Here is a 27,874-nt window from a genome sequence, read left to right on the forward strand (position 1 = left end):
GATTTATACTTCCACTTTCACAATGAGTTAAAATTGCTCAGATTAGACCTTGACAATCGTCAGTTACAAAAGGGAGCGCAAATTATCTTAAGCCTTAAGTAAATTTGAGGAAGAAGAAAGAAATTTTAGGTGGTTTAAAATGGAAATCCATGAATTGCATGTTGAATTGTAGCATTTGTGGCATAATGTCAACTATCACTGTAAAAATGGTGCAGAAAAGTAATGTTTAATCTGTAAAGTAAATTGCGTGGTGGGACTGATGTTTTAAATAGATTTATCACCAGTAGCCTACATCTGTGTTTGGATTTTCTCTATGTGAAATATCCTTTTAATGGGTTTACATGGGATGCGTCTCAATCAGCTCCCTAGTTCAATAGTTAGGGCACTGATCAAAGAGTCGGACGATTTAAGGGCTGTCTCAATTGCAAAATCCTACCAGTGCACTGAAACGTTTGCTCTCCCTAAAAAGTCCCACAATGCACCCTGAAAACTATAGGGAGCATCGATGCTCACTATGGCTGAATCTGAAATCGCCCCCTAAACCCTCAATCAATATTTCCTACGTTAGTCCACTACGGTTCACTCGAATGAGTGAATGAAAACGAGTACATCGGCTTGATATCATTCATCGGATTGAATGAGTACACTCGATAACGTCCACTTTGGTTTCGGACACCACTGCAAATGGCTGTTCCCTAATAATGCCCTATTTGAGGGTAAAGGGGGCGATTTTGGATTCAGCCTATAAGTTTCCTTAATGGAAGTTATGAAGCGCGAAATGTGCGCCAACTCATAATGACACGTTTTTGTTTTGTTTTGTTTTTTTAAATACAAACCATTATTTAATTATATTTCAGCATAAACATACATTGCTAGACAGGAAATTAACATAATCTAGCAAACATTTATAATTTATTTCGGCTGAAATGTTGCATGTATATGTAACAAGCAACGTATTTATCATAATGTGCTTTAAATAACATAAAAACAATACTGTCAGAAATATAGCATGTTGTTCTTAAATACCAGTAGTGATGTTGTACAATGAGGATGTTGTCATGTCGGCGGAAATAGAGTCATCAGTGTCCCAATCACATTTACTTTATTAAAGTAACATAGTAGTTTCACATGCAGGTCGTACACATAAATCTGAGCTCACACAGACCCTGGGTGTGAGGGGTGCTGTCGAATCATCTGAGGTGCTTTCACTGTTTCCATGAGTGTTTTAACATGAAGCAACAACACGATGACTCTTTCTGGAATCCCACTCAAAGATAAAATTAGCCAGGCTACCCATATGTGGCCTAATCTTAGCAGAAAAAAGAAATGGGCGGACTCTTTGATGAGGTTCATCACTGATGAGGTAAAAATAGATACTACGCACATATGCAGTGTAAAGTCTGTATTAAGTCTTTATGATTGTGCAGTCAGGTTTATTGTTCATTTTGGCCCATCGGGACCCCTGAGAAGACCTCCAAGAAATCTCCAATTCAATATTCGAAGTCGGTTCGCTGGCAAACAGAGTCATATTGGCAGAAGTTCTGGTGGACTCTCGCCGTAGCAGTATTTCGCCTGCGGGTTCCTGTAGGTGTTTTCATGCTGGACGCTCTGAAACAAGACAATAGCAGGGTATTTTCATGTATTCTGGTCTGGAACGCCACAAACAAGCTTGAAGCCGCAATAAACCGTCATAGAGAGTGTGTGACGCTCACCAGCGAGGAAGTACGACACTTGGCAAGACACAACTCAAAATGATCTTCCACTGCAGTGAAGAGGTTCTGGAACCCTTCTGCGGCTCGGTTTAGAAAACGCTCCAAAAGAGGTTGCTGATGGGAAGAGAGCAGGAGACAGAGAGAGTTTTTGTCAGAGGGGAGTTTCCAGCGAGAGTGGCCTGATTTTCGTATTCCGGTTAGGTGACGCACATCTAGTGATCATCAACGTAGAATTGTTTTTAGATCTTACATGTTTTTCCAGGATAGTGTCATCAACATCAACATATATATATATATATATATATATATATATATATATATAAGCATTATGCAATGTTTTTTTTTCTTTCTAGTAACTGCGTAATAATGCAATCATAATGAGCAACTTCAGAACATGTTGCAACGCATTTCTGCTGTTGTGCTCACTAAACGGAAAATACAAACCACAATGTGTCTCAATAATTTTTGAAGTGGCATTTTACAGTAAGACTGGATACTGTAAAGTGACCTAGTGGCGTGTGCTGTTTGCCACAAGTGTAAGATAGGAAAAAAAATAGTACCACTTTCACTGTGTATACACACACACACACACACACACACACACACCATGAAATAATACTAATATATCATATACACTAATCACGTATTCGATATGTGATGAGAAAAACCCCCTAAGATAACCCAAGTACATTATATTATTGTGGCAGATGAAAGCATTTAATAGACATACAAAAAAAATCCCCTTATTATTACAAAATGAATGTACACTTTCTCACTCGACAAAGTTCATTTTGGACCCTGATTACAGCCATTCTAGTAAAAAGATTTTCATCCATTGCTGGACTGTTTAAAAGTAATTCAGACACTATGAATGGTAATAAAAATGAAGATTTGTTGTTTGTGAAGTACCTTATCAGGCTGGAGGCAGCAGGAAACGCAGAACTCATAGATGCTACAGCATCCATTGGCCAGACAGCTTTTACAGACATACTGGCTTGAGCTGGGAGCATTAACGTTGCAACATCCATTCACCAGTAAATCCTTCCTCTCACACACATAACCTGAAGAGAAAGAAAAAGGAAAGTCCGTGTTAAACGGACCATTGGTCATACATGTGAATACACATAAGCCCAGAGACATGTTAACAGTTTGAAAAAAGGAGACACATCAAACGTGGCGTGGTTAGTGGATGTGAGTGTCATTATAAAGCCAGGCATCAATTCACATTCTCCCCTCTCTGTCCCAATACTCCACATTTATTTTTAAATGCAATCCCATAAAAAGACAAAATGCTCTCCTAAAGCAATAATAATCCAGTTAAAATTGCTACGACCCTGTATTTCCCTCAACTAATATTGTAAAAGTGCCACTCGGAAGTTCTACCTATTAACAAATGCAATGATGCGATCACCTTATAAAACTGTAGTCCAAAATCAGGTGAATCTCACAACTAAAGAACATGTCCAAGTCATACCTCAACACAAAACCAAATGAAAAACTCAATTGTTTTCAGATTTTAGAATTTTGACACAATTTTCATGACAAAGTTTGGCATGCTATTTGGAGAAATCCATTTAAAATCACTGCTAGTAAAAGTTAATGTAAGCTATGATTAGCGATGCTAGCCCTGGCACAAGTCACGCACCGCGCAGACACTGTAAACATCTCAATTTGTCTAAAGTAGCCTTATGACCAAATGGTAAAAGGTATCACACTGAAATGTTCTAAAACCTTGTGTGTTCATTTTTGATAATTCCAATGTGTTCACCATAGTATTTATTACACAAATGCAACAAGCTACTTCTCCATTGCAGATCATGTCTTGAGTCCTCACTCAATCGATCAGTATAATAAGTAAATAAAACACGGAGGGGCATTTGACATTTTGTCTTGCATGAATGTTTTTGAGTGTTTTTGGGAGAATATTTCACACACTGGCGTGCGCTAAAAGCACAGGTTGGGCTTCCCACTGATGCCTCAGTCGCGAAGTTTCTACTCGACAGGTAAAGGAAAGTAGGCTTGTATGAGCCATGCCGACAGCAACTTGTAAACAGAGCGTGCACGAGGAGAACTAGGCTCGTGCATGCTCTCTCGTGCACACGTTTAATAGGCGTTCCCTCTCGGGAGCAGGTAGAGTGTTGCGCATGTGCATTTTTTCAAAAAGTGGAGAGGTCGGTTCTTTTCAAAAATTCGGGAAAATCCTCCGCTATACCTTTACCACGGATTTAAAAAAATAATGAGAAAAACTGCATTTTACAGATTGCAGATTTCAGTAAGGCTGATTTTAAATATTAATAATGGGAAAAATCCCAGATTACAGTAAGTATTAAAGTAATGACAATCTATTTAGAATCCCTATTAAAAACCCTCAAAGTTGCATTGGGTTAATGAGAACTGGGGCAAAATGTGCATAAAAAAACATAATTTTCTTTACATGTTCTTGTTTTTGATTGTGGGGGTGAAATATGACTCAGACGTTGCTTCTTGAGATTCACCCCAACATTTAACAATTTGCACAGCACAAGTTTCAAGGATGGAAAAGACACCAGTTATTACAACAGAGCACACTCTTTAAAGGAGAACTCCGGTCAATTTTAACATTGAGCTCATTTTTTTGTACATTTGGAGTGCTGTCAGTACAGAGAACAACGACAAAAATCGGTGTTGCCTACACCGTGTTATCCTCGTTTTAAAATTTGCACCCTGTTGACTTCAATGGGGCAAGTTTTAAACCTGCTTTTAGCCTCTTAACATCCTTGATGTGTCATTACAAGTGCACAGCCAATGTGAGTGATTCCTTCTGAGTGAACGCGGGTGAATCTGACTGCAGTAGATGTGAAAGAAATATATAAAAAATGATTCAGCCAGCGCACATACCTGTATTTACATCCTGTTTTCGGTCGAAGTCCACAGTAATCGATTGTCGAGTTCACGCGCATAGGTTTAGTTACCTATGATCACGCGCGTGAACTCGACAATCGACTACTGTGGACAGGGTGCAAATTTTAAAAAGAGGATAACACGTTGTTGGCAAGACCGATTTTTGTCGTTGTTCTCTGTACTGACAGCACTCCAAATGTACAAAAAATGTTAAAATTGACCGGAGTTCTCCTTTAAAAGGCAGGGTAGGCAATTTTGTGATACTGGTTTTAACTCTTTTCACATCCTGATAGCAATCAATAGAAGTGGTCTAAATATTAAAACATGTACTTATATCTTCTGTGTCCCAGGACCAAAAAATGTTCGTCCAATCATTGCATTCGGTCCGAATAATCCTAGCTGTCCACATATGTATTTCAATACCTCCATGCACCCTGCTCGCACAGTGAGGGTTGTAGACAGTCACCGAGCGCCACAAACAAACAGCAGCCGCCTTTTACACTTCCTCCTGGACCAAAACAATGAGCTTATCCTGCGTTCACGCCATGTTGTAATCGTAATTACTAGATGGCAACCCGTGGCGTTCTACCCGGAGCTGTTCACGTCCTCAGCCTCGGATTATGCGTTTCTAGGTCAACTCTGTCAGCGCTGAAATTAACTGCAGCAGTCAGGTGGTACAACTAGAGCTCTGTAAGTTGTTTACGTTCAATATTATTGTAATGTTATGTTCTTTGAGACATGAGGTCTCTCGTGACACTGTGCAGACTCTGCTGTGTGCGTTCATGTGTTTCGAAGGAGGCATGGCTTTGGACTGAAGGGAGGGTGGGATCTCATGCTTTCAAAGCTAGCTTGCTATTGCTCGCCTCTGCGAAATTGCCTACCCTACCTTTAATGCATAACGGCTTTGTTGTGAATAGCTGGCCAAGGTGGTGAGGGGATGATCACTTACCCAGTTCATCAGTGAGAAGGCTCTTTCCCTGAATTGAGTTTCTGCACTGTGAGATCTGCCTGCTGCTGTTGCCCAGGATGAACTTGACCTTCCACTGGATGGGGTGATCTGAGTCCCTCGCCTCCAGGAGGGTCCGGTCCCGGATGGTTCGCTCCTCCTGTACACATCACATGTCACACACAGAACATCATTCCTTTTCCAATACATGGTTCGTCTCCTCTCAGGTGTTGAGATGAGAAAGGGCCTATTGCTGGTCAAGCTAGCTAAAAGATTTAAAGTTTTAAAAGTTGTTAATATGCTTTAAGACAAACCATGTGCAAATTCACCATTGCTATATATTTTCTCCTTACAACTGCAGTGTACTAAAGACGGTCTCAAAAATGTGGTTTCCTATCATTACAAACATGTAACCAATCCAATCCAATCCAATATATATATATATATATATATATATATATATATATATGCAGTGCTATGCATAAGTTTAGACACCCATACTAAAGTTGACTAAAAAGAGGAATAATAACGCTAAAAGAGGAATAATAACGCTAAAAGAGGAATAATAACGCAGAACGCTGCCGCCAGGATTCTGAGCAGAACCAGAAAATATGAACATATCACACCAGTCCTCAGGTCTTTACACTGGCTCCCAGTTAAATTTAGGATTGATTTTAAAGTATTATTACTGGTATATAAATCATTCAATGGCCTAGGACCTCAATACATTGCAGATATGCTCACTGAATATAAACCCAACAGATCACTCAGATCATTAGGATCATATCAGCTTGAAATACCAAGGGTTCACTCTAAGCATGGCGAGTCCGCTTTTAGCTATTATGCCAGCCGCAGCTGGAACCAGCTTCCAGAGGAGATCAGATGTGCTCCTACTGTAGTCACATTCAAATCCAGACTCAAAACACATCTGTTTAACTATGCATTTACTGAATGAGCACTGTGCCAATGTTCGTCCGACTGTTTGTACTGTATTTTATTTTGTATTCTTCTAAACTGTTTTAATTATTCTTATTTCTTTTTATTATTTTAATTTCTTCTATGTAAAGCACTTTGAATTGCCATTGTGTATGAAATGTGCTATATAAATAAACTTGCCTTGCCTTGCCTTGCCTAATAAATCATCTTTTGGAAACTGAACTTAATGCCTTAATTAAAAAAATGTGGAAAAATCCAACCTTTAAGGACACCAATTTTCTTTGTGAATGAATAATGTATCGTAAATAAATAAATGTTCTTCCTTAAAATACAGGATGCATAAGTTTGGACACCCCTATGTTAAATTCCCATAGAGGCAGGCAGATTTTTATTTTTAAAGGCCAGTTACTTCATGGATCCAGGATACTATGCATCCTGATAAAGTTCCCTTGGCCTTTGGAATTAAAATAGCCCCACATCATCACATAGCCTTCACCATACCTAGAGATTGGCATGGTTTTATTTCAGTTAGCCTAATAGCTAGTTTGATTTGCATTGAGAGATGATCTTATGGAAAGTACCCCATGCCAATCTCTAGGTATGGTGAAGGCTATGTGATGAAGTGGGGCTATTTTAATTCCAAAGGCCAAGGGAACTTTATCAGGATGCATAGTATCCTAAACAAAAAATAAAAAAAAATACTTAAAAATAAAAATCTGCCCGCCTCTATGGGAATTTAACATAGGGGTGTCCAAACTTATGCACCCTGTATTTTAAGGAAGAACATTTATTTATTTACGATACATTATTCATTCACAAAGAAAATTGGTGTCCTTAAAGGTTGGATTTTTCCTAATTTTTTTAATTAAGGCATTAAGTTCAATTTCCAAAATATGATTTTTTATTCCTCTTTTTAGTCAACTTTAGCATGGGTGTCTAAACTTATGCATAGCACTGTATATATATATATATATATATATATATATATATATATATACAATGCGTGCATAATTATTAGGCACGTTGATTTTCTGATCATATTTTTTTCCAGGCACATTTTACCAATTACAAACCACATTAATCTTAATAACTACTATTCATTTTGTATTTAATCATTTAGAAGTGATATATAATTGTTCTTGAAGGCTGGAAATGAATAACGCCTTATATTCAGGTGTGCATAATTATTAAGCACGTTTTCCTTTACAGATAAAATAAGCCAAAAAAGAGATTTAACTCAGACTGAAAAGTCAAACATGATTAAACGCCCATGAGAAGGATGCAATACTAATGCAATTCTAGAAATTTCCGTTAAGGCATGACCACTGGACAGTGAAATGCTCATTGGGTCAGCAGGGTCAGACAAATACAGGTGGAGAAGAAAAGACACATGTTAACTGCAAAAGAATTAAGAATTAAGGTGAAGATTTAAGTGTGAAACCATCAGGAACCCTTTAGTCTCCAGCAGCGCCACCAGTTTGCAGACCTGCAACCTACCTGGAGTCTCCAGAAGTGCAAGGTGTATATTAGGTATATTTTTAGTTTTGCAGAGATGGACTAAAAACTATTTATTTGACAGCACTATATAGGTTTTTTTTTATCACAAAAAAAAAGAAAAAAAAAAGGGAATCGACTTTTGGTATCGGACATACTATCTATCTTGGTTCCTCCCTAGTGGGGACACAGCAACACAACAGCATCAACGACCCCACTACATACCTGTTTGAGGGTGCTGGTGAGAAAGTAGATGAGCGACAATCCGAACACGACACCCAGGACCCAACGCTTGCGCAAGAGCCGGCGGAACACCATGGAGGCGTTCTTCTGGATGTGCACCAGGTCCAGGTAGATGTGATGGAGCTAAATAAACAAGCACTCTCAGACAGAGAGATCCAGCTGATTCAATCTAACACATCTCTGGCATCAAATACACTCACTGTCACTCTAAGCGATCGCGTGAAGAATATTATATGACACAGGCCGCCAGTAGAGATCGATTGCCGTCGTTAGTTGGACAAACTGTGAGTTTGTATAGACATTTAACCCATTTTATGCATGAAATGTTCTGGATGGAGAGTTATACATTAATATATATCTCATTCTGAGAGATGTAGCTGCAAAATCACAAACAAAACCAGACTGTTGTCAACCCGATTGAAACGTGCGCGGCTTTAATCTAATAATCTAATCTAATATGCACGATCACAGGATTGTGATGAGATGATTTGTTTAGATCGTAAAGTGTTAAAATACTTATTGTTGCAGAAATCAGGCTGTACAACAACAGCTCTCTCCGTGCGGAAATGCGGGGCAACGCGGCGTCGTGATTGGCTGCCCACCGTGTGTACTTCCGGAAACAAATCGATTCACATCCGCTCTGCAGTCTACATCACTGACTGATGTTTTCACATTTTTAGGGTTTATGTTTTAAAAAAAATCACGCAAAACAGTGGTTAAAGATTCGTTTGTGCGTTTCTGTTGCAAGCTACGATGAAGGTAAGATAATTCTGTTCGTTTCTAAGACAATAGATGGCCGTTTAAACCGAAAAAAAAGCAGTGTTCATCACTGACAGGCTCATGCTCATTCATGGCTTGTTCTAAAGTGTAGAAATATTAGTTCGCCCTAAAATACTATAGTTACTATAGATATTACTACACAACTGTAATAAAAAAAATAACAACATAGAAATGTAATCTATCTATCTATCTATCTATCTATCTATCTATCTATCTATCTATCTATCTATCTCAAATGTTTATCATAGTTTCTGTCTGCAACAACTGCTTACCATAGTATCTATCTATCTATCTATCTATCTATCTATCTATCTATCTATCTATCTATCTATCTATCTTTTACAATAAATGAGATCTATCTATCTATACATCTGTTCATACACACACACACACACATTCATGTAATGTAATTCATTCATCTTTCCTTCACCCAATAATACAATTTCTGTCATTGTTTACTCACCCTTGTATTTTGCGAAATGCATATGACTTTCTTTGTTCTGTGGAACTTAATAGGAGTTATTCCTAGTTGTATGTTTAAGCTGCATTCCATAAAATAAAAGTGAAAGTGACTTTTGCTGTCATTTTCAGCGAATAATGAAATTTCAGCCTGTCCACGGTGTGTTCCACAGAAGAAATTAAGTCCTCTCTGAACCGTCTCTTATATACAGTTGTAATCGAAATTATTCAAACTCCATTGCAAATCATGTTTATTAGCAAAATGTACAGACTTTCCGCTGTTTGCAATAAACAAATCAAACAAAAGTAATTGAAATAGCTCTATTATCGAAATAATTATTCTATACAATGTCATTTTGCACAATTTTATTTTAATTGTTTTATGTAAATTTTACATTTTTCTTAAATCGTAACTTTGTGTTTCTTTTACGAACAAACTTCCTGTTTCACCCTAGTTTTGGAGCTCCTGGTGATAAAGCGGGTGCCATGCAGAGACGCCACAGCAGCAACACCGAGGGCATGCCACCAGAAAGGTTGGGTTTTACTCATATACTCTAAATATCTTTACAGTTTTAAGTCTAATTTTAAAACATCATTTTATCTGGATACCAGCATTTATGTTTGATGTTGGTTGTCCCTCCAAGGTTTCTAGCCTGAACCATCCTTAGTCAGCAAGCTTTACCTGTTAAGTCACTGTAACTTGACAAGTAAGTTCAGGTATAGTTACTGAATTAAATCACTGAGCATTCATTTGACAACAATTGTTAACTGCATTAATTAACGCCATAAAGCACATTTCTAAGTCCTCTAAATTAACATGATCAAAACTTTGCTGAAAAACCTGTTGTACACAATCTCCTACATCCCTTCTGTCATCTGATTGATAGTCTATACTGTTTTAGCAAGGAAATGTCTGTTTAGAAGTATAATTGTAAATATGTCCACCTTGAGGTCTTGGCTCACGTGTCTTTTTGCTGTGAATTTAGGAATAGCTTTAATGTTGTGATGGACTGAATCAACTTAGGGTTACCTGATTATCCATACCTTGTTTTTTTCTAGGAAATATTTTTTTCTAAGAATTTAAAAATGATCTTACTAAGAAATATTATTGGCAGATATAGAGTGACAACTAATATTTATGTGTTTTTTATGTAAGAAGTCTGCTATACTGTTATAAAAATCGTATTTATTTTCATGAGAAGCTGTCAGATTTTCATTTTACTGTTTGGCCATATAAATATCAGCAACCGCACCAAATTATAAATTCTGCTCCGATTGGGCCTCTGAATTAACTTTTAGTTTTTTTTTTTAATTCATATATATTCTCCTATATCATACAAGCCAGATGTATCAAATATTTTGTCTAAAGGTTCAATGAACTGTTCCACTTCATTTTTTATTTTATTTTTCATTATTTCATATGTTAAGCTTTACAGAGTTAACATAAACTAACAATAAACGACACTTTTACAGCATTTATTATTCTCAGTTAATGTAAATTTCACCAATAATACACATTTAAAATTGTTGTATAAAAAGCGGTATCTGTTAACATCAGTTGATTAATTCACTGTAAACACAAACAAATAAATAATTTAAATTCTATTACCGAAGATTAATAAATGCTGTAAAATACATTGCTCATTGTTAGTCTATGTTAGCTAATGCTTTAACAAATGTAATATTACATTTACATACAATATAATTATCTATTACAATAACAATTCCATGTAATCACACCGAATTTTTTATGTAGTTGTGTTGAAAAAACAAACAAACTCTGCTAATGATTTAGTCGAATATGTGCATTAGGCCTTGCAGTGCAAATGCAGACTGCTTTCTTGTCTTGTTGCAGGAACAGGAGTCAAACTCTCGGTTCAGAGAGTAGTCTTGATGAAGGAGGAGTGTTTGACTGTCTGAAGCCAGACTCTCCTACATCGCCCCAGCAGCTTTTCTCTGGTCTGGTGGGCGTCTCTGCAGGGAACGTGTCCTCAGCTCCCTTCCAGTCCGCGGGAATGGTTCTGGGTTCTCCACCGGACGTCTTCATTCAGATGGCGTCCTCTTCACGGGACGAAAGCTCTCACCGGACGGAGAGCCCACCTTATCTTCCTCGCCCTCCTCCGCACCATAATCATCATCATCACCACCATCTTCATCATCACTCCGGCCAGCACCGCTCTTCTCTCCTGCATGCGGCCACCTCTGCTGAGAGGCACGGGAGCAGAGATGATGGAGGTGAGAGATGTGTTCACAACCAAACTGAATTAACACTGAACTGATTTCAACTGAATAATGACTGTTTACTATTGTGTTTTTAGAGCTGCTTTACAGCAGAATTGAAATCTTTTTGCAACACTGAATCATTGGTTTCCTATTTATCACTGTAAAGCTGCTTTGAAACCATCTGTATTGTATAAAGCACTATATATATATATATATATATATATATATATATATATATATATATATATACAGTGAGGAAAATAAGTATTTGAACACCCTGCTATTTTGCAAGTTCTCCCACTTAGAAATCATGGAGGGGTCTGAAATTGTCATCGTAGGTGCATGTCCACTGTGAGAGACATAATCTAAAAAAAAAAATCCAGAAATCACAATGTATGATTTTTTAACTATTTATTTGTATGATACAGCTGCAAATAAGTATTTGAACACCTGAGAAAATCAATGTTAATATTTGGTACAGTAGCCTTTGTTTGCAATTACAGAGGTCAAACGTTTCCTGTAGTTTTTCACCAGGTTTGCACACACTGCAGGAGGGAATTTGGCCCACTCCTCCACACAGATCTTCTCTAGATCAGTCAGGTTTCTGGGCTGTCGCTGAGAAACAAGAAGTTTGAGCTCCCTCCAAAGATTCTCTATTGGGTTTAGGTCTGGAGACTGGCTAGGCCACGCCAGAACCTTGATATGCTTCTTACAGAGCCACTCCTTGGTTATCCTGGCTGTGTGCTTTGGGTCATTGTCATGTTGGAAGACCCAGCCTCGACCCATCTTCAATGCTCTAACTGAGGGAAGGAGGTTGTTCCCCAAAATCTTGCAATACATGGCCCCGGTCATCCTCTCCTTAATACAGTGCAGTCGCCCTGTCCCATGTGCAGAAAAACACCCCCAAAGCATGAAGCTACCACCCCCATGCTTCACAGTAGGGATGGTGTTCTTGGGATGGTACTCATCATTCTTCTTCCTCCAAACACGTTTAGTGGAATTATGACCAAAAAGTTCTATTTTGGTCTCATCTGACCACATGACTTTCTCCCGTGACTCCTCTGGATCATCCAAATGGTCATTGGCACACTTAAGATGGGCCTTGACGTGCTGGTTTAAGCAGGGGAACCTTCCGTGCCATGCATGATTTCAAACCATGACGTCTTAGTGTATTACCAACAGTAACCTTTGAAACGGTGGTCCCAGCTCTTTTCAGGTCATTGACCAGCTCCTCCCGTGTAGTTCTGGGCTGATTTCTCACCTTTCTTAGGATCATTGAGACCCCACGAGGTGAGATCTTGCATGGAGCCCCAGTCCGAGGGAGATTGACAGTCATGTTTAGCTTCTTCCATTTTCTAATGATTGCTCCAACAGTGGACCTTTTTTCACCAAGCTGCTTGGCAATTTCCCCGTAGCCCTTTCCAGCCTTGTGGAGGTGTACAATTTTGTCTCTAGTGTCTTTGGACAGCTCTTTGGTCTTGGCCATGTTAGTAGTTGGATTCTTACTGATTGTATGGGGTGGACAGGTGTCTTTATGCAGCTAACGACCTCAAACAGGTGCATCTAATTTAGGATAATAAATGGAGTGGAGGTGGACATTTTAAAGGCAGACTAACAGGTCTTTGAGGGTCAGAATTCTAGCTGATAGACAGGTGTTCAAATACTTATTTGCAGCTGTATCATACAAATAAATAGTTAAAAAATCATACATTGTGATTTCTGGATTTTTTTTTTTAGATTATGTCTCTCACAGTGGACATGCACCTACGATGACAATTTCAGACCCCTCCATGATTTCCAAGTGGGAGAACTTGCAAAATAGCAGGGTGTTCAAATACTTATTTTCCTCACTGTATATAAAGGTGACTTGACTTGTAATGAACAATTATATCAATTATTTATTTATTATATCAATAAATATCATTATCATCCCAAGACATTCATACATGTTTGGAACAACTTGAGGGGGAGTAGTAAATTATGACAGTATTTTTATTTTTAGGTGAACTATCCGTTTAAGGCATCCTCACTGAATAAAAGTATTAATTACTTACAACAAATTACTGACCTCAAAACTTCTCACATACCTGCCTGTTCACAGGTGACGATGCTTCTACACCTTCTCCTGCTCTCTCTGAGCTCAAGGCCGTGGTCACATGGCTTCAGAGAGGATTCCCGTTTATTCTCATTCTCCTTGCTAAAGTCTGCTTTCAGCACAAGCTCGGTAGGTTCAGTATACTATGAGCTGCCTTCGCTGTTGAATGCACGAGTCAAAATCACAGCTGTTATCACTGAGATTGTGATATGCAGTTCAGAGCAACTGATCACTGATGTTTTGTTGGACCAGAGATAATTAATATATATAAAATGTAGTAACTACTGTGCATTGTTTTTCAGAAGATATGTAAAATGCAAGTTGAAACATGATTCTCTTTGTATTTCTCAGGAATTGCTATTTGCATTGGAATGATCAGCACATTTGCCTTTGCTAACTCAACGCTGAAGCATCAGGTGGCATTGCGGGTGAGATATGTTTGATTCATCGTTTTATGCTCTAGTTAAATTACTGGCTGTTCTGGTTTCTGCATTTGCTCATATACACTAGGAGACATTTGCATTTGCCCTTTTAATGTTTTTGTGTGATGTCAAAACTGATTTTTTTTTTTTTTATCCTTGCAGAATAAAAGTATTAAAAAAAAAATCAAACTAACCACAAACTTTTGAACAGTAGTGTATACAGTCACTACAGTGTTAAGTCACAGTATTGAGTCACTACAGTGGGGTTTTCCTTGTAATGCGTGTACTGTAAGTCGCATTGGATAAAAGTTTCTACTAAATAACTGCTTTCATAAAGGTCCTGTGTGTGATATTATTTTTTTGTAAAATTGTCTTATTATATCCAGTGTAATGTGCAACTAGCTCCCTGATGAGTGTAAACACAATGATCTTGTGCTCTCAACGTTACTCCTTTTTTAATTAGTTCCTAGTCAGAATGACACTGCTGTATTACAGTTTTTCTCGATTGCTTAAACACTATAACCAGGCTTTTGAACTAAAATTTCAAAACCATAATGCCATTTATCAAAAATCACACACATTTCCCTAAAGTATAAACACTATTCCCTGTTTTCACACATGAGTCAGATTTGTTGAACTGTCACTGCAAAACTCTACACTCAAATCCCTTCATTTCTCATTGCCTAGACCATGTTGTCATTTAGAAAGCACTAGCATTCAATATTGTTCACTCAAGTCAGCACAGCTTCAGTTCAGTTAGCACACAATTACCCAAGTGGAAACGCTAGTGTCAAAATTTAACATACATCAATCAGAACCTTCAATAGATATATAAAAGGGCCCAAATCAGTTGAGTTTTGGAACAATGGATCCAGAAAGACATGAAGGAAGAGGGATAAGAATGAGGAGGAGGAAGGGCAAGGACAAGAAGACAAGCAGTCTCAGATGAAATTCAAGCCACTCTAGTTGCCCATGTCTTAGTCAATGGTATGACTATGAGGGAAGCTGGGCTACGAGTAAGGCCAAATTTGAGTCGGTTTACCGTCGCCTCGAGAACCTTCATGGAGGTGTGGTGGCAAACTAAATTCTATCACTGAATAAGAGACAAACATTTCCAATAGTCTTTCTAAAGACGAGGTTTATTTTCTTGCAAGAAAAGGCCAGTAGTCGTACAGTCACACAGAGTGGCTGCAGAGCGTGACAGTGAAGGGAGGGATCCTTCATCCTTTATAGTCTTGACTCCCAGAATGTTATCTTTCTTGGCCAATAATGGTATTTCAACCATATGTGGAACATTCTTAGACTTCTTCATCATATTGTCTCCTTGAGGAGGCCCTCCTGTCACGTAACAACATTCTTTACCATTCCAATACAATTCCATATTAGAATAAGGTTTTTGTGTGCTCTTTTACTGTCATATGATGGTCACACACATCTTACTGTAAGTAAATATAAAAAATATAAAAAATTAGAGGAGAGAGTAAAAAAAGAAGAAGAAAAGAGTAAAACAGAAAAAAAATATATATAAATGTTGTGTGTGTTTGTTGTACTGTGTAGTACAAGAATGAATAAAAATGTGCCAATGTATCCATTGGTTGTGTTCATCATGTGAAAAGGTTTGTGAAGGGGGGGGACCACAAGCAACATAACTTACCAGTTTTGGAAATGTTGTTTTGAATTTATTGCACCAGTGTGTTAGACTATGTTGTAGTGTGTGTGATTTTGAGGGCTTGTGTGTCCAGTGTGAGGGCAAAGTTTGGTTTTTCAGCAAGAGTGAATGGTTTTGAGTGTAGAGCTTCATTTTGACCTGAAAATAGGATGTTTCGGGAATTGGGTGAGACGTTATGGATTTGTGTTTACAGTTTTGAGAATACCAGGCATAGTTTCAAGAAATGTGTTTAAGCAATCGAGAAAAACTGTAATTCATATTTGATCAGTTGTTCTGCTTGGTACGTGCTGTACGTGTCATTGTGATGGGATGTATTTTCAGGAGGAGAGATCTGTGTTTACCACTCTCTGGATTATGATCTTTCTCGCTGGCAACATTGTGTATGTGTACTACACGTTCAGTGTTGAGGAACTTCACAACAGGTACAGTCCAGAGTCACTATTGCAACTGATTATGTGTATCAAACATTCATCTATTTTTATGTTATCCTGCATGTTCCAAGAATGTTATGTTTTTTGCTTTATACGTTTGAAAAATTTCATTTACTTCATGTTGTCATTTTGCAGCGTGATCTCTCATTTTATGTTTGTGTATATCAGCATTTGTGAGTATTTAGCTTTCCATCATTTTTCATTATTCACATTTAAACCAGCTCTTAAATTAAAGCATTCACTGTTTTCATTTTTAGTAGTTTGTTTGTTATTATTTCTTATTTACTACCATTTAAAAGTTTGGGGTCGCTAAGTCTTCATTTGTTTGATCAAAAATACAGTAAAAACAGTAATATTGTGAAATATTATTACAATTTAAAATTACTGTTTTGTATTTTAATATATTTTAAAAGACGCTTTCAGCATCATTACTTTAATATTCTAATATGATGATTTGCTGCTCAAGAAACATTTCTTATTATTGTTGAAAACATGTTGTTCTGCTTAATATTTTTGTGGAAAACTTAGATCCATTTTTTTTTCCAGGATGCTGTGATGAGTAGAATGTTTAAAAGAGAAGCATTTATTTGAAATATAAATCTGTTGTAACATTATAAATGTATTTATATTTGATTAATTTAATGCTTTCTTGCTGAATAAATGTATTAATTTCCTACTGACCCCAAATTTCTGAATGGTAGTATATCCTAAATAAATATTCAAAATGTATATTATAAAATCACATTATTTGTAGTTAAATTATATTATTATAAATGACAATTACGTTTTTTTCTCCCCAGCCTTATTTTTGCTAAGCCAAACATCAACAGTTTTGATTTCTTTGACCTGATCTGGGCTGTTGGAATAACAGATTTTGTGCTGAAATATTTCACCATCGAGCTCAAATGCCTCATACTGTTCCTCCCTAAAATGATCCTCGCATTCAAGTCCAGGGTAAGATGACAATTTTTCACGTTACTCTTCAATGTACTGTACCAAGTCGAATACTACAGTCCTACAATATAAATGTCATTAGAATATTGGTCAACCGATATGTCATTTTTACTAACTGATGCCCATACTGGTATTTATAAAGCAGAATGGCATATAATATATCTTTCCACAAGAGTCTGGTGCACACTGTAATGCACACTGCACACTGTAAACCACACTGTATGGTTAAACCACAATGCACATTGTAAACCCGAACAGTGAAATTAACCAAATGAAATGAGTTTATTTCACTCAAATATTACTGAAAGTTCATTGCACTTAATAGAAAAAGGTTAAGTGAACTCAATAACTGATTTTAATAAGCTGAACTTAAACTGAATGAGTACAGCAGAGTTCTAGTTCCAAGAATGCTTTGCATCAGACTGCTGAAGGTGAGTAAATATTGAAATGAAGTGTTTTTTTGTGTGTGTTTTTGCACATGATGAATATAGGGAGAGATGTGTTAGTGTTGTGAAGGGGTTTCTGTTATGTTGCAGTGTTGCAGGGGTTACCATTATGGTGAAGAGTAGATCCTGTAGTTAGGTCAAGGATGGACTGCAAAAATATAGCTGCATCTGAAATGGTATACCGTCGGAGTAGGTACTACACTTGAATTTAAAATTACTTTGCAACCGTTAAAAAAAGTTCTGTATATAAAATGCGTGTTGTATGAATTAAATTTGGATGTTTCTACTGTCATGTGACCTACCAGTGTCAGTTGCGTCGCTTCACTTCCATTCATAAATCCTCTCTCATGGCCTCATGGGATAGTAATGTGCGTACTTCAGAATATCGGCGGAAGAAGTAGATCATTAGGGGACTTTTTTATACTACTTTTTTGGCATACTATTTTTCGCATACTATATAGTAGGGAAGTATTTGATTTTGGACGCAGTGAATGTATATGGGATGTTAAGCACATGCAGGTGATGGTCTCTTTGTTATATTATCACATGCAAGTGCATGTGAATCTAACACAGTTTATATTGGATCTCTGAAGTCTTCATGTTTTAGAGTTTTAGCATGATGTAGAGCTACTGGATAAATACATTTTTTTTTTCTTTTAAATAGAGATCACGATTCTCCCACGATTCTGAACAGACAAGAGACAACTAAACAAAATAACATGTAATTTACTAGAAGTCCTGACACAATGTCAATTGATGCAGTCTATGTAAAATGTTTAATTAATTTGAAAAAATTATACAATCGTTATTTAGAAGCACCAAGTTACTTTCAAAAGGATTTGCTCTATTTTGTTCACTCCCATAGACATCGGTGTTTATATCCAAGATATAAACTTTTATCCCAGTACTTCTGTGAAAATGTTAATATTTGTAACACCGAAATAACGATGCTGTGTGGTTATAAAGACTGTTTCTCTAGGTCAGCAGCAGCGCCCATGCAGATTTGTATGTTCCCGTGTGATTTTGTCAAAGGTTTAATAGACACAGACGAATCGTTGTTATTTAGGAATGAGATCGCATGGGTGTTTGAATCGAGATTGTGGTCGTTTAACAGTTAACCGTGCAGCTCTAGCATGATGAGATTATGGTCAGGGAGGATATCCCCGGTAACTCCATTCAGTTCCAAAGTACCAGTTCAAACTGGGTGCAACTGGCAAGTTGAAGTGAAAAAAACAAAATAGTGTGCCGTGCCACCCTGCCTGCGTGGTTGGCTGCTATGAAGGCAGTGTGTGAGCTCATTGGCCCACTGGGGCTGGGATGAGGTCATCCCTCTGAGGAACACTCATGTACACAGACACGCACATACGCTCTTACACAATCACCCATTCATTAGAGTGACAGTAGGAGTCTATTACAGCAAGAACCGCTCTGTAAACACATCACACTCTCTATAACATAGAATAATCAAACATGTGCAATCCTCTTTGAACCATTTGTTGGACTCAAACACACACTTTGCATCCACATCTGCTAAGATAATCTGATTTGCACATTTTCTGTTCCTCTGAAGCTCTGTTCCAGGGACTTACCGTTGTTCCTGCCCATATTACACTTCCAGCTATTAACTTCAACTCTCAGTCATCTCCATGCCCACCCCCTGAAACCAAACACACACTTTCCACCTCTTGTATCAAGCCCAGGTGGCACACTTTCAGGCAATGATGTCATGGTCAATGTGTCAGGCTTTCCGCTGACTTTCCATGCCCAGCATCACCACAACTACAAAGACACAACACATACACATGCATCCATACATGTCAGTATAACCTCTCACATAATTGCTTCAGCAAGCCTGTGCATGTCGGTATGAACTCACGCCGTCCATAACACTTCAGTGCACACGTATATGAGGACTGAGGAATCAATAATCCTGTTACAAAACCTAGCGTGTGGCTTTGTTGTCTACTACCAACATAGGCACATAGAACATGATTGTTTGTTTTATTTTAAATTACTATTGGCAGAATAGTGCAATTGTAATACTATTTTCATAATTTGATACTCCTGTAAGCATTACCAAAAAGTGACAGTAAAGACATTCATAATGTTATAAATATTTATATTTCAAATAAATGCTTCTTTTGAACTTTCTATTCAGAAAGATTCCTGAAAAATGCATCACGGTTTCAGCAAAAATATAAAGCAGCACAACCGGTTTCAACATTGATAATAATAGGAAATGTTTCTTGAGCAGCAAATCAGCATATCAGAATGAAGGATCATGCGATGACATTTTACAGTATTGCTGATTTTACAGTTTTTTACCGGCCGGTAGCTTTGTAAAGAAACACTGCGCCTCTATAAGACTGAACACTTAAAGGGATAGTTCACCCAAAAATGTAAATTCTCTCATTAATTACTCACCCTCATGTCGTTCCAAACCCATAAGACCCTTGTTCATCATGGAACACAAATGAGGATATTTTTGATGAAATCTGAGAGCGTCGGCCAATAGTGCTTCACTAACCAACTAATTGAGTATTATTTTCTTCCAAGCTTGATCTCGTTTCTTCATCTACAGTACACTAAATGCATAAAACCTAATTCTGTCAACATTCACAATTAACACTTGATTATGACCAATATCAATTTGCTCCTGCTATTATTTCTTTAATTGTATTTCTCTAAATTTGCAGCTAAAAGAAAATCTTACACATCATAACATGACTTGAATACAGCATTATGCTTATTGAAATTGATGGAAATGGGGGTTAGATTCAAACCCTTGCCTCCCATATGAGAAAAACGTTTTTTTTAAAGAAAGAATCTGATGTTGCCCTTAAATAAATTAAGCCATTTCCCACCCTGAGGACCTCCACCTGTGTTTGATAATTGTTTCTTTATTGTTGTTTTGAAGTCACTGACACGGCTGTTAAGACTAAGAGGAAATGAGCTGCTCCCCCATGATGCAGTTGGACCAACTTTTCAGTAGTTGGATGAATTCCAGCTCCAGTTTGTCTAATCGTGTGAGCGAATACAGGGCTGCAGGGACTCTGGCTAAGATGAATTGCTTGCGTACGGAGGTTACAGATCTCCGTCAGTCAGCTAGCAAGCTCCCCAACAGGGTGATTAATCGCTGTCAGGTGGAGTCCAACAAGTCATTATGCATCTTGTGCTGTGACTAGTGTCAGACAGTCAGCACTTGATGTGGGTGATTATGACTTCAGACATTAATCTGGAATTGCAATATGCGATATAATAAACAAATGGTTTCATGAGTCAACTTGCTTGGTTCTCAAGGAAAATGCACGCACAGATTAGTGATTATGCTGAAATGTGTATTTCTCAACTCAAACTAGCAACAGCAACTAAATGCACAGTGTTTTCAAATTAAAATAATATTTTTTACTAAATTAAATAATGCTGTAAACATACAGAGAGCCCTGTCGTCTGGTATTATTAAAGGTAAATATAATGTGATTTTTACTAGGCTATAATAACAACATGATCATTTATAATTTTAATGATAAATAAAAATATAATAAACATTTAATATAGTGCACATATTTAGCAAAATACTCCCTTCTCTAGCCAACTAACGTGCAATCGAATGGCTTTCCTGGGGTAAATGTAACGCTATGTGACATATTGTTCTCCAGCTGTTTTATTGACCTCTTTCCACGGTTGAAAAAACAAACAAACAAAAAAAGCACTGATTGATCGATATTAAGTATGAGGCATAAACATTTCGGTAAGTTGTACTGTATCTTTAAACACACCTATTGTTCATTCGTGTGTAGGCTAAGAGATGTTCGGTTCACGACCGCGATCTGTCACGTCACATTTACAAGCGCCAAAACGCTTTTGTTTGAATTTCGTAATAAAATTTACAGGATCTGAGAGCTGAGAATTAGTTTCATATCAAAAGTAACCGGCTCTGTCTATTCTGTCGGTGTCAGTGTCCTCTTTGCTTCGTGATTTTTCTCTGCGTTAGAAAATGGATGTGTGGCGCGAGTGTGTGAAAAGTGTTAATTGCGTGAGTCTCACGCTGAGTTGGCAGCCCTGTTCTCTCTGCTCAGTGTCGGTTATCTTATAGCCAAAATAAAGCCATATAACAGAGGTTCCTAATTTAAAGGTTCCTAATTTTGTTTTGGAGGTCTGCTACAATAGTTTTGCATGTATCCAAGTTCAAAAAACACTTTCATTTTCTTATAATGTACATTGCAGCATCACCTCATTTCTCAACGAGTCTGAAAACGGTTTATTCAAAGATTCAGTCTCTAAGCCCCTCCTTTCCGTGAGCTACTCTGCTCTGATTGGTCAAACAGCCCAGTCTGTTGTGATTGGTAACTGATTGAAACTAAACGGCCATTACCATATCTGAATTTCAACTCTTGAGGCTTCCTCAGCATTTGATCCACAGTGATATGAAGGATGGCATTAGTTTTTCCATATCAATTCCAGCACGAGTCCTCATCTTTTGGAAGCGCATTCGCAGAAAACATCATCTTCTCGACATGTCGACCACACGAACCAAACTCTTCCGGTCTCAGCTTACAACTACCGTTTGTTGAGGGCGTCAAGTAGGAGACAATAACCTTATTTATTGTGCACTTTGATCTTTAAAACTTTGCAGACCCTTTTACATTCACAAACAGCTATATTACAAACTGCATGAAAAGTAATATTTGAAAAAGCATAATATGGGTTCTGTTAACAAGTTATCACTATATGCAATTATAGATGTTGATTTCATTTTATAATTTACATCCATTATTGTTTATATTGCCAACTTATTTCAGTTACAAATATCATAACACAATAAATATTCTGTCTGAATAGTTTTTTAATAATTGTGTCTTGTCCCTGTGTTGGATTATACAGCTTTTTACCGTCTACCATCACAGTAGATGTTGGTGTAATCACCATTTCAAGTTTTATTGTTGTTGGTTCCTTCATGTTCAGTGTTTTCAGACTTTGATTTTAGGCTTTTTGATCAAAAACCACTTCTACACATTCAGCCACACTCGACTCTGAGACAGCGAACGTATAATCTGACAGTTATAGGTCACTACGGTGTCTGCAGAGGCTCTAAACCCAACTAAAAAAGCCTAGAATAGAAAATTATGAAATATAATGAATTTTATACAATGGATAAAAAAGAGAATTCACAATGGGGGCATGTTTGCAAAGCATTTTAAATATCCGGTGTATTTGTGTAATTTTCTTGGGCTGTTTTTGTCTTGATAAGCAATAAAGCTGTCTATGCTTTAAGCAGGAGGCTTTGTTAGGTATATTTGAAGCATTCTGTCCTGTTGTTCTCTATCAGTTTAGACGCAGAGGCTTCGTTGCATGACGTAGCTCAGCGTGAAAGTGTTGCCCTTTGACACTGAAGTTAGATGAGATTTACTGTTATCCCGCGACTTTGAAAATGTTATGATTAGGGATTGAGTTGGGTGGGCTTGTTATATTTTATGTGGGTAGCAGGTGTACTGCATTTCTGCCAGTTTTGTTTGCTGCGCAGTAAATTGCCAAGAGAGCGCAGAGCGCTGGACTGTGGCCATTTTTCGGTAGAAGAACACCCCCCCCCCCACACCCCTCCATGTCACAGCACCTTTAAAGCTTGAGGGTAAGATGTTCACAGTTAATGAACGAACAGATGAGATAAGACTGGGATCATGTTCAAATTCAGCTAGAGGAAGGATGTGTGGTTTTTTAGTGTTGTCATCTCATGCCGGTGCTTGAGTGTCGCTCAGTTTGTAAAGGTGTTGTTTAACAGTTGGCCGGCATAGCTGGAAGTCTTACAAGCATAATTGTGAAATGAGCCTGTTTGGGTTTATAAACATTTAGTGGATAATAATAATAATAATATTATACACACTACTATTATTATTATTATTATTATTATTAATATGCTAGCTGTTTTATCTAATGAACAAAACATGTATTTATCCTGCAAGCCTCATGAATATGTGTAAGTATATATCGTCTCAGATGATACATTTTTAATTGTTAAGACTTTATGATTTATTGAAAATTTACTGCATAATAATAATAATAATAATAATAATTTTTAATTATTATTATTATTATTATTATTATTATGCTATCTGTTTTATCCGTAAGTATATTGTTTCATATGACTAATTTGTAACTACGATGAGCCTGTATGATTAAATAAACGTTCAGCGGAATTTATTATTATTATTATGCTAGCTGCTTTATTTGATAAACATTTAGTGGAAATTAAGAAATAATAATAATAATAATAATAATTATTATTATAAATTTGTGCACTAAAGGTTTATTTAATCATACAGGCTCCTCATAATTATCAATGTATTATTATTGTTATTATTATTAATTTTATGCTAGGTGTTTTATCCAATGAAAAAACATATATTTATCCCAATAGCTTCATGAATATGATGTAAATAAATAATTTTGTAAGTACGTACATTGTTTCATATGACTACTTTTTAATTATGACTAGCCTGTATGATGTGTTATCACTTTTCTGTATGTCTGTGTAATATATATATATATATATATATATATATAATATAAATTATATTGAAAGTATATTGTTTCAGATGATTGATTTTTAATTATTGAACTGATAGTCCTGGTCATGGATCAATACAGTGTTATCGGTTTGCTAAATTACACAGTCTAGCATTTCACACCAGTTACCACAATGATTAGAGATCTGAAAAGTAGACGCACTATATGATTTAAATCCTTTGCGGGCACATCTGACATCTGACCTGCTTCAGAAGAATTCGTTCATATCTGGACAGAGTCCAGAGTCTTTATCAAGGTTTGAGAGGTTTAAATGGAGATCTGTATCTTGTGTTTGACCTTTCAGGGGAAGTTTTATCTGCTCATAGAGGAGCTGAGTCAACTTTTCAGAGCTTTGGTTCCCATACAGCTGTGGTACAAGTACATCATGGGTGAAGATCCGTCCAGCAGCTACTTCCTGGGGGCAACGCTGATTATCATTTACAGTCTTTGCAAGGTAGTCTATCTGATCTTGCCTTTTCCATGTAACGTTAATGCTGATGTCATTCTCCTTTTGTGTTTTTTTATTTTATTTACTTGATTATTTTGTTGCAGTGTTCCTGCAACAACCTTTTAAAAAAGACCTTTATGTGCACGAGATAAATTTCATGTGGCATTGCACTTCAGAGCCTTTCAAAATGTCTTTTTCAGAGCTCATTATTCAGCCGATCTTTTCTGTACGTGTGTGTGTGTGTGGCGTTAAATGTGCAATTTTGTTCTGTTTCAGTCATTTGATTTGTGTGGAAGAATATCTGGCATTCGAAAAGCATTCGCCATTCTCTGTAGCTCACAGGTGAGTGCTTTGTCCTCTGCCTAGGCATTTATTAAAGTGAACAATAAACAAATATGTTTAACAATTGTATATGTACAACAATAAATAACAGTAGTTTGACTTGGAAATGTCACTGAAGATGCTCCAGAAATGTTTTGGCTTCTGGTTCTTTGGGTGTCACTTTGTATGTGCATCATCGTTATAATAAATGGCATGTACTCTTTATGAAACATTCAAAAATATTAAAAAACATAGACATAAAATTTCATGTGAAGTCACACCCTTATAGGAACGCCCACCTGGAGGGCAAAACAAGACTTTCCTCCATTGCCCGCCAGTTATTTTACCAGGTTTGCACTAAGTACTAATGTACTACAGTGATATTAACAGCCAAGTTTTATTGAAAGCCCATTTTGCCAGCGGTGAAGTACCACTTTAAATAACATTTATGGGAACAGATCTGCACACTCTCAACTTCATGAGATGCTCTTTAAACAGCATTGAAGGAGTATCTGGTACCAAATTCAACATGCAACTTATTGATGATGCAAACCATGTACAGGCAAGCAGATGAACCCAGAACATAAACACAATGCACAGTTTCTCGTTAAGCATTTCTCCAAATAAAACCATTATAAAGAAGAACGCACAATGCGTTCATATTCGGGGCTCATCTGCCCGCCTGTATATGCATCATCAATAAGGTGTATACTGAATTTGATCTTTTAATATCACTGTTTTAGTACACTAAGGCACTTAAAGTGTTTTTCACCGTGAGCGTTTTAGAATGTCCCGCTGTTTTTAGTGATTGAAATACTGCATATGGATCACAAGTGCCCAAAGCCCAAACATTGATAACAATAGGATATATTTCTTGAGCATCAAATCATCATATTAGAATGATTTCTGAAGGATCATGTGACACTAAAGACTGGAGTAATGATGCTGAAAATTCAGATTCAAATTTTTCACAATATTACTATTTTTACTGTATTTTTATTTATTTATATAAATGCCTGTGCATGCGTTTCACAGAGTTACGGTACGAGAGCCAGTTCTCAGCAGTGCAGTGAGGCTGGGGATGTGTGTGCAATCTGCCAGGCTGAATTCAGAGAGCCAATCGCACTGCTCTGTCAGGTAACAGACAATGACTCACTAATTCCACTAATATTACACATATTACAGGGTCAGTACAGTGATCAAGGAAACTATTAAAGTGTAACTTCAACCCGCTTTGTATTGTTACAGTTACAATGTCTGTTGCATATGAACAATGTTCACTCATTCTCCGTGTTACCTGGACTGAGAAATTCACATTTATTTGTCAGCTGAAGTCCACTTTTGACAGCTCTGAGGCTTTCATTTCACGTTAATTTTTCCCTCCTCTCTGTTTGGCCTAAAACTCTGTTCATTGTCATCTAGTTTGAAATGATGACTACAAACACAGAGGTTTTTTAGATGTTCTGTCACTGCGTTCTGTCCGTATTTTCAATTCTTTGCAGCCTTTAGTCACTGCCTGCAACACGCTGGATCCTTCACTGGAAATCAATAGTAACTCACTCTTGCTAAACGTTTACTCTTTGAATTCTTGCAACCAGGAACAATACAAGTTGACATCATTATGACTAAAGAAGTATTTCCTACTAAAGCAAGGCTGGGTGGGACTGGGAGTAACCTTGGACAGTAACATGCCCAGTGCATTGTGGGTGTTGAATTTTTTCTACCTATTTGACAAACGGGAAGACGGCAGCCTTTCTACTGTATAGGCTGCCACATTTTATTGAAAGCCCATTTTGCCAGCGGTGAAGTACCACTTTAAAAAAACATTTATGGGAACAGATCTGCACACTCTCAACTCTATGAGATGCTTTTTAAACCGTATTGAAGGAGTTCCTGTGTGGTAAATGTGTTGTCTTTCTGCAGCATGTGTTCTGTGAGGAGTGTTTATGCCTGTGGTTTGACCGCGAGAGAACGTGTCCGCTGTGCCGGTCTGCAGTGGTCGAAAGTCTGCGCAACTGGAAGGATGGGACAACGTCCGCACACTTTCAGATCTACTGAACGGAGACCCAGCTGAATGACAAAGGTTTTCTGGTCCAGTTGAATCAGATGAAACATGTTCACCATGCATAAAACGTTGCTGTTCGTAATGTCATATGATGAAACATGGCCGTGTACTGTAGGGAAGTGGGACAAAATGTTACATTGTTGAATGTACAATAGCATTACAATATGTCTGATAGCAGAGTTGAAAAAGTGTGTTTCGTCTTCTACATATACATGCTTTTCAACAAGTAAAACTTGTTGAATTTTTAATATTATCATTATTAAGCATGATAATCAACTGTTTTTTAACACTTTTTTTGTTTTATCCAAGCTATTAAACTTAATCCAGAGTCAACTGATTTGCAATGGTCTAAATTGTTTATTAAAATGAAAATTCACAAGACATAAAGCTTTAGAGCAAGTTAACCATGGGAAATTTAAGCGGGTTCACTGTGGTAAAATCATTATCGTCTCATTTGTTTATTTATTTCAAATCATGACAACAGTAATATGATAAAAAACAGTGATGGTGAATTAATAATTGCATTTATTAATAATACTGAATAAGTTATTTTTCAGCCCAGTTAATTTGCCTAAATGTCTAGAGTTGTCTGTGTCAGGGTTATTATCCTTAAATAAATCTAAAACTATTAAAAACATTGCTGTTCATTGAAATAAAACTGAAATAAAATAAAACATAAATATTAGGTGAAAAACTAAAACTTAAAATTAGAAATGTTGCCTTGTCAATAAACCGAAATAAATGTAAGTTGAAGCACTAAAGTTATTAACTGGAAATAAATAAATA

General features: G+C 37.0%; 2 protein-coding genes across 4 annotated transcripts; one reads left to right on the forward strand and one right to left on the reverse strand.

The window, feature by feature from the left end:
- Positions 1 to 827: 827 nt before the first annotated feature.
- spring1 (SREBF pathway regulator in golgi 1) lies at positions 828 to 8,853 on the reverse strand. 3 transcript variants are annotated; one of them, XM_084413337.1, is made up of 6 exons: positions 8,728 to 8,853; positions 8,194 to 8,334; positions 5,542 to 5,698; positions 2,622 to 2,773; positions 1,713 to 1,826; positions 1,085 to 1,608 (listed from the first exon to the last, which is right to left on the reverse strand). In XM_084413337.1, exons 2-6 carry the CDS (start codon positions 8,284 to 8,286, stop codon positions 1,525 to 1,527), a joined length of 600 nt encoding a protein of 199 aa, XP_084269463.1. In that variant the 5' UTR covers positions 8,287 to 8,334; positions 8,728 to 8,853; the 3' UTR covers positions 1,085 to 1,524. The 3 variants fall into 3 exon arrangements, with proteins under 3 accessions (XP_084269461.1, XP_084269463.1, XP_084269462.1); XM_084413336.1 differs by having other exon boundaries at positions 8,412 to 8,848; XM_084413335.1 differs by having other exon boundaries at positions 828 to 1,608; positions 8,194 to 8,853.
- On the forward strand, positions 8,835 to 27,424 carry rnft2 (ring finger protein, transmembrane 2). Its single transcript, XM_084413334.1, has 11 exons — positions 8,835 to 8,970; positions 9,906 to 9,983; positions 11,306 to 11,685; positions 13,775 to 13,897; positions 14,120 to 14,196; positions 16,181 to 16,281; positions 17,091 to 17,244; positions 24,559 to 24,708; positions 24,979 to 25,044; positions 26,059 to 26,160; positions 26,947 to 27,424. Exons 2-11 carry the CDS (start codon positions 9,937 to 9,939, stop codon positions 27,079 to 27,081), a joined length of 1,335 nt encoding a protein of 444 aa, XP_084269460.1. The 5' UTR covers positions 8,835 to 8,970; positions 9,906 to 9,936; the 3' UTR covers positions 27,082 to 27,424.
- Positions 27,425 to 27,874: the final 450 nt, after the last annotated feature.

Source organism: Rutilus rutilus, assembly GCF_951802725.1.
Source record: "Rutilus rutilus genome assembly, chromosome: 7".
Classification (NCBI taxonomy): Eukaryota; Metazoa; Chordata; class Actinopteri; order Cypriniformes; family Leuciscidae; genus Rutilus; species Rutilus rutilus.